At 39.6% G+C, this 11,556-nt stretch overlaps 1 protein-coding gene across 2 annotated transcripts in view; it reads left to right on the forward strand.

Annotated features, from left to right (window-relative positions):
- hip1rb (huntingtin interacting protein 1 related b) overlaps nt 1-11,198 on the forward strand; it is a 20,281-nt gene extending 9,083 nt beyond the window's left edge. For both annotated transcript variants that reach the window (XM_040155857.1, XM_040155859.1), the window contains exons 8-32: nt 812-952; nt 1,129-1,186; nt 1,600-1,675; nt 1,761-1,928; nt 2,033-2,088; nt 2,198-2,270; nt 2,752-2,935; nt 3,027-3,115; nt 3,218-3,334; nt 3,418-3,519; nt 3,722-3,916; nt 5,139-5,286; nt 5,534-5,620; nt 5,724-5,831; nt 6,046-6,182; nt 6,741-6,851; nt 6,975-7,033; nt 7,220-7,250; nt 7,405-7,467; nt 7,603-7,703; nt 8,324-8,429; nt 8,801-8,924; nt 9,024-9,085; nt 9,677-9,907; nt 10,008-11,198. In XM_040155857.1, coding sequence (XP_040011791.1) covers nt 812-952; nt 1,129-1,186; nt 1,600-1,675; nt 1,761-1,928; nt 2,033-2,088; nt 2,198-2,270; nt 2,752-2,935; nt 3,027-3,115; nt 3,218-3,334; nt 3,418-3,519; nt 3,722-3,916; nt 5,139-5,286; nt 5,534-5,620; nt 5,724-5,831; nt 6,046-6,182; nt 6,741-6,851; nt 6,975-7,033; nt 7,220-7,250; nt 7,405-7,467; nt 7,603-7,703; nt 8,324-8,429; nt 8,801-8,924; nt 9,024-9,085; nt 9,677-9,907; nt 10,008-10,016 — 2,636 coding nt within the window. In that variant the 3' untranslated portion in view covers nt 10,017-11,198. The remainder of the gene's footprint in view (nt 1-811; nt 953-1,128; nt 1,187-1,599; nt 1,676-1,760; nt 1,929-2,032; nt 2,089-2,197; nt 2,271-2,751; nt 2,936-3,026; nt 3,116-3,217; nt 3,335-3,417; nt 3,520-3,721; nt 3,917-5,138; nt 5,287-5,533; nt 5,621-5,723; nt 5,832-6,045; nt 6,183-6,740; nt 6,852-6,974; nt 7,034-7,219; nt 7,251-7,404; nt 7,468-7,602; nt 7,704-8,323; nt 8,430-8,800; nt 8,925-9,023; nt 9,086-9,676; nt 9,908-10,007) is intronic.
- The last annotated feature ends 358 nt before the right edge of the window (nt 11,199-11,556 follow it).

An 11,556-nucleotide genomic window follows, 5' to 3' on the forward strand; every position in this document is an offset into this window, starting at 1 on the left:
AAAAAACTTTTCCCACCTCTTCCCCTATCCTACTCTTCAAAAGAAGAGAAACCTGAGCTTCAGCAGAGGGCTGCAGCCTGCTGACATTATTTATTTATGTAAAAAAGCTAAGAGCCTGTCAAGAATGTGTTATTCTGAGCCACTCAGATACTGGACTGTGCTCCATTTAATTTAAAAAGTGATTTGAGGTACTTGGTCTGGTTTTAACTCATGTTTTCCTGTCTTTTCCTAAATTTGTTTTAACTGATGAGGAAATGCCAGCAATTAGAAGACATTAAGTTAATTTCCTCCAGTTTAACTGTAATGGTATGCTCCTCCCAGGCCTGCAGGGTGGAGGCCCAGGATCCCATCTCAACACCATAAACAAATGTTGGAGTTGTACTGTGAGCAAAGTTTGCTTGAACTCTGAAGTTGCACTCACGTGTGTTATCAGTCTCGGTGCTATTTGAGTCATTGGCACAAAAGTTCTGTTGGTACCTCACCAGTCAGCCAGGTGCTCATGTAACAAGAGAGCCAAATGTGAATTATTAATTATTAATTGAAAAATTAATCTGCAACAGTAACTGACTCACTAAAAGTGATTGCATTTTATTAAACCAAGGGTGTCCGCACACAGCTTTCATCAGGGCGACTCACAGAATGGGTAAAAAAACTAGACTAGACATAGGCATCATCTAGAAGCATGTTTCAAAACTGATGCTGCGCCTCCCGCACATAAATTGCCAAAATAGGGGAACCCAGAAAAATAATTGGTAAGTGAAAGGCAAACTTCACTTAACATGTATGCTCCTGTCTCTGATTTTGCACCTAGTGATCCGACAGCTCAACACATCCATCGCCATCTCCACTCTCACATCAGGCCAGTGTCGCCTGTCTCCACTTATCCAAGTTATCCAGGACTGTAGTCCCCTCTACCACTTCACTGTCAAGCTGCTGTTCAAGCTGCATGCCTGTAAGAACAAGTTATTACCAAGAAAAAATGTCATTCAGAATAGGTTTTTTTTTAAATGTGTTAAATGTTCTGTGTCATTAAAGTATTTCAAGATATTGCCATTAATATATGTTTTTTTTATGTGTATCTATGCATTGCTTGGTGATGAAAAAAATGGATAATGTCATGGATTTCAGGTCTCCCTGCTGATACACTACAAGGTCACCGTGAACGTTTCCATGACCAGTTCCACAGGTAGGTCGTCCAAGGCAATACAATCCTGCCCTCACCCAGTCACCACAGCACTTTGAACCGATGCAAATCTGCCCATCACTGCTTCCCATCCCCCACCTTTTGTGGAGTGTCTGTCTGTGTCACTATCAGAGATGCTTTTATCTGTACTGCTGAGTTCAGAGAGGAGCCTCCAGGGTTGGGGGAGATGGTGCCATTAGATTAATTCGTATAATATTTATCCCAGTTTATGTAGTTGAACTGTTTTACCAAATGCTTAATTGCCATACCTGCCAACTGTGATAAAGCACATGGAAGCAATCGATATAAAGTCTAGAAAATACGACGTAAATCATTTTAAAAAATAAGTGAGATACATGCGTTATTTTGTGCATGAATATGAGGTAGAGTATAACTTGTTTTCCTTTGTCCCACAGCCTTAAGACCTTCTTCAATAAAGCCCGAGACATGATGTACTTCAAGAGACTGATCCAGATCCCCAAGCTGCCTGATGTAAGAGCACAGTGAGATGGGGGGAGGTGGGATTAACATGTTACTGGTTTAACCAATGCCTACTTTTTGTTCTCTTCGTTGTCAGTCCCCACCTAACTTCCTGCACGCAGCCTCGCTGGCCAAACACGTGAAACCAGTGGTGGTCATCCCTGACGAGGATGAACCAGAGCAACAAGACGACGATGACGACGACCCAGAGCCGCTCATCGAGGTCAGCGACGTCTCCACATCCAGCATCCAGGCACAGCCACAGGTATGGCACCACAGTCACAAATGCACTCACACAAGTAAACAAAAGTATGATAATGTTGTGTAAGTTTTTTGTTGTTTCTTCATTTATTTTTCTTTTTTTCTCAGCAATTTGACATATTTGATCAGACATTTGGACCACCGAATGGAGGCTTCGATGATAGGTGAACCCGGTTGTTTTTCACTGTAACCTGTGATTTGTTAAATGGTTTGATTGGTTTCAGTACTTTGTCTGTGGCAGCACACTGTGACAGTAGTTTTTCTGTCCGGCAGGGATCTCCAGATTGAGAGCCTGAAGCGTGACCTGGAGTTGTTGAGAGCAGAGCTGGAAAGAGTCAAAGCAGAGGTAAGGACCTCTGGGACTGAATAACCTGTTGCTTGGGTTTGGAATCTTTTCTGTGTGTATGTGACAGTAGAGGGCATTATTATCTATGTGCAAAGGAATCTGGGTCAAGTGTTGGGCGGATGCAAATGCTGCTCCTGCCATGTGGAATGTGGCACGTAACCTGTGAATGACAGGTGACTTGGATGTTTAGTTGAGATTTTTGGCGTCATGGAAACAATTCCAGCTATTTTTCTTTTTCTCTCCTTCTGTTGCGAATGTGTTTCTCTGTTAATTATAAAAGCAGACATAAAGTAAAAAGATGGGAAGATAAGATGTGGCAGGTATCAAGAGATGAGCTTGTGGTGTTTTTTTTTTGTTTGTTTTTTTTAAATAAATGCACCTTGTGAAAATTTTTAAAATTTTATGTTGATTATTGAACAAACTGGATTTGCACCAGCAAGGTTTTTCCTGAAGTTCAGAGCTCTCTTTTCCCCTCCCCCAGGCTCAGCGCTACATCACACAGCTCAAGTCCCAAATCAACAGTTTGGAGGCAGAGCTAGAAGAACAACGTGTTCAGAAACAACGTGCTCTTGTGGAAAATGAGCAGCTGCGCATGGAACTGGAGGCCACGCGTCGCAGAATCACAGAACATGAGAGCTTACAGACCACATTCATTGAGGCAGAGAGTAATATATGCAATTAACAGTCTTGCACAAACTTGGAGATATAATAATGGACAAGTCAGTAAGGTCACACTGTTATCTCTTGTCTGTACAGAAAGAGCGCAGGCCACTGAGCAGCGGTACAATAAGCTGAAGGAGAAGCACACAGAGCTGGTGGCCAGTCATGCTGAACTACTACGGAAGGTACACACAGACTCCAGACCAGTCCAGAGATGTTTGTTTTAAATCAGATGTCAGCACCTCAGTGTGTGTGTGGTCACACGAAATGTGTTGATGTGCTGACAGAGTGCAGACACTGTGAAGATGCTGTCAGCAACCCAGCAGACCCAAGAAGAAGTGGAGAGGACCAAGCAGCAGCTGTCGTTTGAAGTCGATCGCGTAAAACAGGAAGCTGACATGAAGGTCGGTGGCGTGTTGTTTAGCTTTAACAACATGGATGCCTAGTGTGGATGTACGCGATTAATGCTGTTTCGTTGTCACTGTAGCTGGAAGAACAGAAGTTTGAGATGGAGAAGTTGAGGAGAGAGCTGGAGGAGAAAATGGCAGAAGTGATGCACATCAAGGCGACTCTGCAGGGCAGTGAGAAGGTGAGTTCGCATATGTAGTGTTACTATGCAGCAATGACCTTGATGATGATCCGAATTCACCATCATATTATATTCACATTTATCATCAGTTCTGTGTTTGGAGGCTTGAGGCATGTTGCACTTTTCTGGATGGACTCTCCCTCTTACACTAGCAGCCATCTGCATCTTCTGGCTTCCCTCATCGCTCTCTCTTTTTTGCCAGACAACGGAGCAAATGAACAGCTCAATGACAGCTCTGCAGGCAGAGAAGGAGCGTCTGATGCGATCCGTGAGCGAGAAGGAGGCGGAGCTGTCGTCTCTGCGGCAGGCTGCGCAGGTGCAGCAGTCATCGCTTCAGCAGGAACGAGAGAGGAACAGCAGGGAGCTGGGAGAGCTGCAGGGCAAACTGCAGGAGAAGGTCAGTTAGGACAGTAGAGCCTAGCTCAGCAGTGTGAACAGCACACTTGTCTCCTCTCAGTCCATTTAATTGAGCTGTATTCAGCTCTTCGGTCTGTCTCTCTAAGAAAAAGTACATCGGCTCATGATTAAAGTTTTTTTAAATTATCCTAGGTATTACACTGCAATCATTAACAAATGTGAAATCTAACTTTATAACAAATATTGGCTTTTACTGGGCACATAGCAAGGGTGAATGTGCATATCAGTGGCTATATTTACATGAGCAGTGATACTCCAATATTACTGTAAATGTGATTTAGAGTAGTTTCCTGATTTATGTTTACCGTAACCTGCATGCCTTTTAGAACTGAATGTGGACTATTCCCATTTTAGTCTAGTGTCTAGTGTATACGCTTGATCAGCATCCGGGCTGCTTGATGACACATGCTCTGCCATCTGCTTCCAGTGAATAACTGTAAAGGAAAGGGCTTCTGCTTATTTTGTAAAAAGGTGGCCACGAGGGCATACTGTACTATAGCAGCAGTGTGATAGATTGGGGGCCTGGGGTTTAAAACTTGAGAAACAGTGCCGTGGTCTATTGTGACGTGTCTTTACTGATTAATCAGGCTCTGTGAGCACATTAAAAGATATAAGAACAGAATAACCCTGTAAGCACCCCATGAAAACAGCTCAGCCTAAATAAAGTCTATTTTTAAGAATAAGGTCAATAGACCCGTGTCACATTTAAATTTAGTCAATGTGAGGAACAATAGTTAAAAAGAGTGTACATGCTTGAGAACCTATCTGAATGAATAAAGATTTAAAGAAAGACACTTGTCAATTTTGAAAGAACATAAAGCAGAATGTGGGTGTACATGGACAGATGCATTAACATAGAGAAAATGTAAATCTTTCATCTAGACTTTCTGCTCTCTGCTGCACTCACTGCACCTAAACAAGAAAAGGACACAGGTTTCATTTGGCCAATCTAGTTTAACAGTAAATCCTTTTTTTTTTTTGGTTGATGAAACTGTAACGTTGGGTGAAGTGGGCACACTATGGATATATTAGGATAGGGTGTCATGTGTTCTCCCATAATGTGACATGGACAGATATCATGAGATGATCTGATATAAAAAATCAACAATATAGTTTACATATGTCAATATAATTCTCAACAAGTACATACATGTATGTGTGTATACTCTGTTGCTTGTGTATTCATGTGTGTTTGAATGTAGGCGAGTCAGGAGGAGCAGCTGAAGCAGAAGCTTCTGGAGGAGCAGTTTGCTCTGCTGCGGGGCACCGTAACAGAAGCTGAGAACATCATCCAAGATGCTGTTGCTAAGCTTGATGATCCCCTCCACATACGCTGCACTAGCTCTCCAGGTCAACCCTCTGCTCTATTATTTCACCTCAAAAATAAACTAACAGGTTGACAACAACAATGTGAATAATGTGAGAATTAAATATGTCAAAAAAATGCAACATGGATCGTTAGAAAGACCATGGTCTTAGCTGGTTGACCATATATAGTACATTGTCTATTCTGGAGACTTACTAACAAAGCGTGTATACATATATATTATTTATTTATTTTTTTTTTTTCAATCTTCCGTTTGTCCTGCGAACACAGATTACCTCGTAAATCGGGCGGAGGCCACACTAGGCTCCATCGACAAAGTGAAAAAGGGCCATGCAGATTATCTGAGTAACATGGGGGGTAAGATTACTGCTTCTGATTTGACCTCATGACACTATCTGGTCGGTTTGTTATGTTTGTTAATGTGGCATACTGCTCTCTTACTGTATGCTCTTGTAACCAGATGCTGGAGGGTTGCTGAGGGCTCTGACCCAGTTCTCCCACTTGGCTGCGGATACAATCATCAATGGCAGCGCTACTGCACACATGGCACCCACTGACCATGCAGACCGTAAGGAATATCCTTGAATATTCTCCTGGCATTATTACAGCTATTTTCAAATGAATTTTATTATACATTAACCAGTTCATACAACTACAGGTAAAGCCACATCTCAGTTTATATAATAATATGTTCAGATTCAACTCCTCTGAAGCAGCATTTCAATAGTGACTTAGCATAGTCAGTGGCCAATGGCTGAGCTCTGTTCTTTTACACCCTGCAGGACTGACAGAGAACTGCAGGGGCTGTGCCACTCAGAGTCTGCAGTACTTGAGGGACCTGAAGTCCAAAACCACCCTCCAGAGGGCAGACCCAGCCTCCATTCGCATAATTGTTCAGAAGATCCTGCACTTGGGCCAGGTGAGGAAAAAATACAGAGTTTCTGTATCAGTTTTTATATAGTAGATATACTCTAAAACGTCCAGTAATTACCAGAGTATTGCTTCCAAGGAGGCCAAAAATAATTTACTGAAATTGAGAGTTTGCCTCTGGCTTTGACTCAGTGACAGTGGGTGATGGATTACGGATACATAAACTATTTAAGCTGTCCTCTACAAAAAGAAGAAATCCAGAAGAAGCACATTCAACCACCTCCTGAACCCAGAACAGTGTAAAAGTGTCAGTGAGGTCTAATACAGTATATGGACTTGGCGATACAATTTATGATACTTTTGGAATAAACTTTTTTCGGGAATACCCGGGCTGCTCCTCGAGACATGGTTATTATTGGAGGTCATATAGTATTCAAATTGTATTTCATGTCAGTGATATAATCATCCAGTCTTGTTAACATTTGAATTCAGTTTTTTTGAATTCAGTTTTCATCAGTGATATTTTATTTTATTTCATTTCCAGTATCATTCACTTGCGTTTTTCTTATCATGACTAATCATTTTTCCACTTGTTATTTACATACAGGAGCTGCGGCCGAAAAGCATGGACGTTCGTCAGGATGAGCTGGGAGATCTTGTTGATAAAGAAATGGCTGCAACATCAGCAGCTATTGAGGAGGCAGTCCGAAGGATTGATGTAAGTATTGTAAATCTTAGTTTAAGATGTCTTGTACTAATATTATCTGTAATGAACAGACATCTGATATTCTACAGTCTATCCACTGTAACTGATAAATGTTTGATATGGTTTTGTATTCAGGAAATGATGAATCAGGCACGAAAGGACACATCAGGAGTTAAACTTGAGGTCAATGAAAGGTTTGTTCTTTTATTGGTACCTTATCTAAATCAGTTAAATACCGTCTCCGTCTTTGTTGCCTGTCATCTTTTCTGTTAACCTGTTCTTTCCTGTCATTCTTCACTGAATATTGCTCATTGAAGAAAAAGGCAGCAACTTATTTACAGTAAATAACTGTAAATTTTAACTCTGTTTCACTCTTACAGAATCCTCAACAGCTGCACAGACCTGATGAAGGTACAGTAGTTTGATGTCTTTCAACTAATATGTTCTAGACTACCATAGACTACATACCAAACCCTTCATACTGTATATTCTATTTTTAATTAATGTCCTAATGAACATTTGTCTGTTTTTTATTTTTTACTTTTCCTCTTCCACTGTGCCTTAGGCCATCCGCATGCTGGTCATAGCATCTACAGATTTGCAGAAGGAGATTGTCGAGAGTGGGAGGGTGAGTCAGACTGTTCTAACTTTGAATCCAAAATAGGCGGGTTTTTTTTTTTTTTTTTTTTTTTTCTTCAAGAGTTCAACTACTCATTCAGAAAAAAAAGCTAACAGTACTGATGTTTGTTTTTTTTTTGTTAAGGGTGCTGCCACCATTAAGGAGTTCTACGCCAGAAACTCTCGCTGGACTGAGGGACTCATCTCTGCTGCCAAGGCTGTGGGATGGGGGGCCACAGAGATGGTGTAAGTTTTCAGATATATGGGACATCTCAGTTTATATTCTTATATATTTTAATTTATTTTTATGTAGATTTTTTAAAAACACGATCGTCAAATGAATTCTGATACTCATTACAAACAAATGGTCTACATTTGTGGCTCCTTGGCTAATATCAGATCAGTTGATACGTGTGGCCTTGTTAGGATTTAATTTATTTTCACTGCAAAGTACAAGTCCTAATACAGCAAAAAACATAGGAACATTGCTATAAATGCTGGGCTGCCCGACGACAGCTGAACAACAGTTGAGGCACAATAAATGTCTGTCCCAGTTTCCCCTGAAATAGTAAGTGAATTTTTTCAGATGATCCAGATACTCAGCATATTTTGAGCTAAGGCTACCCTGGCACAAAATGTAAAATGCATTTATAGACTGTAAGAGGATGCAAGTATTCTTGCTGATGGCCTTAAAGGTTTACTATAATTACACTTGTGACTCGAAACGGACTTAGTAATGATTTAAAGATGATAAAATGTTATGTGTAGCACCCTATAGGACACGGCTATCAGCCAGTGTGCAGAACTGTACGCTTTCAAGTTGCGTGGATTGAAGCGGTTTCATGTCTTTACCTGCTTTCTCACAGAGAGTCTGCCGATAAGGTGGTGCTGCACACAGGCAAATACGAGGAGTTGATTGTCTGCTCTCATGAGATTGCTGCTAGCACAGCACAGCTGGTCGCTGCCTCGAAGGTAATGGTCTAATTTATAGAAAAACACAAGGTTAAAAAACGTTGTTAACTCTATCATTCCTGTACAAACATACTGTGTTGCATTATGTTAAGTGCCAAAGTGTGGATGTCACATTTTACACCTTTCTAAAGTGGGAGTACCATTGAAAACATTTGTGTGGTCTCTTGATCAAATTTACCAGATTACATTTATTTATGCAACAATTTGTTCTCGTAATGCAATGCTCTCCCTTTTTTTTTTTTTTTTTAAATCTCTTTCAACACACTTTAGTACCGCATTGACTGTCTAGTTGGTTTCCATGACTGAGTTTATTGATTTAGTATCTAAATTGTGTCATCCGGTCAGACTCAAGTGCTTTCCTCTGCGTGCAGGTTAAGGCAGAACGCAACAGTAAGAAGCTGTCAGCTCTCCAGCAGGCTTCTCGCCATGTGAATGAAATGGCAGCTAATGTGGTGGCCTCAACAAAGACGGGCCAGGAGCACCTGGAGGAAAAAGGTTTGTCCAGTGTGATTTGTGTACTGGACCATCACAGACTCTGATGAGCATCTGTAATTTTAGTAATTCTGGTTTATCCAAACATGTCTTTGTGCGCAGATACCATGGACTTCTCTGGGATGTCCCTCATCAAGTTGAGAAAAGAAGAAATGGAGTCACAGGTAAGTCTCTTACTTTGGGTATTTTATGTTATATCCACAGAAAAATCACCCATCCTATTTCCTTATAAATTAAATTAAATTAAATTAAATTAAATTAAATTAAATTAAATTAAATTAAATTAAATTAAATTAAATTAAATTAAATTAAACTCTCAAATGCAAAGGCTAAAACAGTCCCAGGCATCATCAAAGACACCAGTCATATTGTATTTTCCATGATCAATTTGGTAAAAATGAAGTTCAGAAAGATACATTTTTGGCAGTGTGCGTTGTTAATATGAGCTTCTTTATCAGTTGTGACTACAATTTTTTTGAATCTTATTTAAAAGTGGAGGTGACCAATTTGGTAAACAGCTTCAGCTATAAGTAAATTGGAAGAAAACAAAATTTAGCAGAAAAAAGCAAAGGCATGTAACCACAAGCGAAAGACTAATAGTATTTTGAACGATCTTGTTTATTTCCCATTTTACATGAATGAGCTTGGCTGTCAGCTGTACTGACATGGTAGAATTAATTAAATGAACTTATATTATATAAAGCAGCAATCCTTTTGACCATAGATAACCGTCTTGTTTATTTCTCGTCCCTCAGGTGAAGGTGCTGGAATTAGAAAGTCAGTTGGAGAATGAGCGACTGCGTTTGGGCGAGCTGAGGAAGAAGCACTACAACTTGGCCGGAGTTCCTCTAGAGCAGATTTCTGAGGGGAACGGCGAAACCTCCTCGTTGGCCCATCCAGTGTCTATGTCACCGAAACCCACCAAACCTGTTCTCATGAAGAAACCTGCATTGGCCCAGAAACCCAACATTCCATCCAAAACTACAGTAAGAGCTGTGAAGAAAAGTCTGTGTGTTGTATACGAGAAAAACAAGATACGACTTGTTGGTAAATCTTAACTGTTTTCTTATCTTCTGTATGTTGCAGTTTAAGTAAATGCCTGAGCAGAGGATGAGAATGCTCCCCTACTGGATGGTCGGATTGACCAGAGAGAGATCGCCTTTTTGTGAATATGCAGTTCCTTTAAGTTGCATGCTGACAATCCTCTGCCTCATCTTGTATCTCACTGTTCATCCTTTATTTTTTTTTGTTTTTCTTTTTGCCAAAATGGACCAGAAGCCTGATTTTTGACCTTTGATGCCTGTAGGGAATATGCTGTCTTTACCCCCCCCCCCCTTTTTCTTTTTTTTTTTTTTTTTTATAAAGATGCATATGCATGCCATCCAGGCAAAACCCTTTTTATTTTCGTACTTGGCATCAGGAACAAAAAAGGTTAATATAAGGTTTTTAGGCTGTGTATCAAATTTTTTTTTAGATGATTAAGCAATACTGCTTTTAAACACAAACCTTGACAATGACCACAAATCGACAGCACATCTTGTTTGTCAGTAGTTAGTTTTGATCATGCTTCGAACAACCTTTTTGCACACTATTTTGGATGTTTATTAAAAAGGACATCGCATTTTACTCAATGTACACTGTATGCTATTTATGTTGTCATTGGTGGTAAAGGAAACTGGGGAGACACGCCATGTGCGTCCATGTTGCTGCAAAAGTTTTACATACCTCTGGCTTTGCCTTCATGATGGACAGTGTTCCTCTTATGTGAAAAATGGCTTTCTATCACAGCAGTACAAGATTGTCTCAAAGGCCTTGAAATGTACCATACTAAAGCATTAAATAATACCTGTAAAGACATAGTCTGTATAGGAGTGTGCTATTTGCACCTAGTATAATTTATATCTACACTCATTTCTTGAATGTCCCTTTATTAAAGGAGAACCTGGATATTATGTTAAAGAATATAGATAGACTTAATGCTTGCACACAAATATCAGATGTAGGTGTCCCTAATTATCAAATGCTTCTTGTAGGCTCTATATCAAGATTTAGGGTTAGTTAATGTACAATATGAAGGTGTCCACTTCCACTTTGCCTCGGGGAGCTTTTCTTACAGGGTCTTAAAATGCATCTTTTTATGTTCTCTCCTTTCCTCTGTATGAAATGTCTTTATACACTCAGATCTATTAATATATTTTAGTAAAGATAATGGTGGATTCTCCTTGTAAGAAGTGTAAATGTAAAACAAATGCACAATAAATGTTTGATTTAATGTTCCATTGTGTTACTTCATCTTGTTTGGAGTTTATGAAGCTTTTTTAAAGTGTAATCTGATTTTTGATTTTATCAATAACAATATATAATCAAACAAAGCACATTTAGGGAGAAACTAGAGGAATCTGTTGTTTTTTCCTTTTTTTTCTCAATAATCCTGAATAGGCTATATATTACATCTAAGGTTAAACAAAACTATTTTTTCCAGCAGTTAGGATTAACCATATTCAATTTATATTTACAGTTTATGATTAAAACAGGAACATTACTATACATTACTATACAAATAGAAAAAGGTTTTGTTGGTAAATAAAAATAAGTGAAATATTAAGTACGTTTTTATATTTCTACCAAGAAATTA

Source organism: Xiphias gladius, chromosome 19, assembly GCF_016859285.1.
Source record: "Xiphias gladius isolate SHS-SW01 ecotype Sanya breed wild chromosome 19, ASM1685928v1, whole genome shotgun sequence".
Classification (NCBI taxonomy): Eukaryota; Metazoa; Chordata; class Actinopteri; order Istiophoriformes; family Xiphiidae; genus Xiphias; species Xiphias gladius.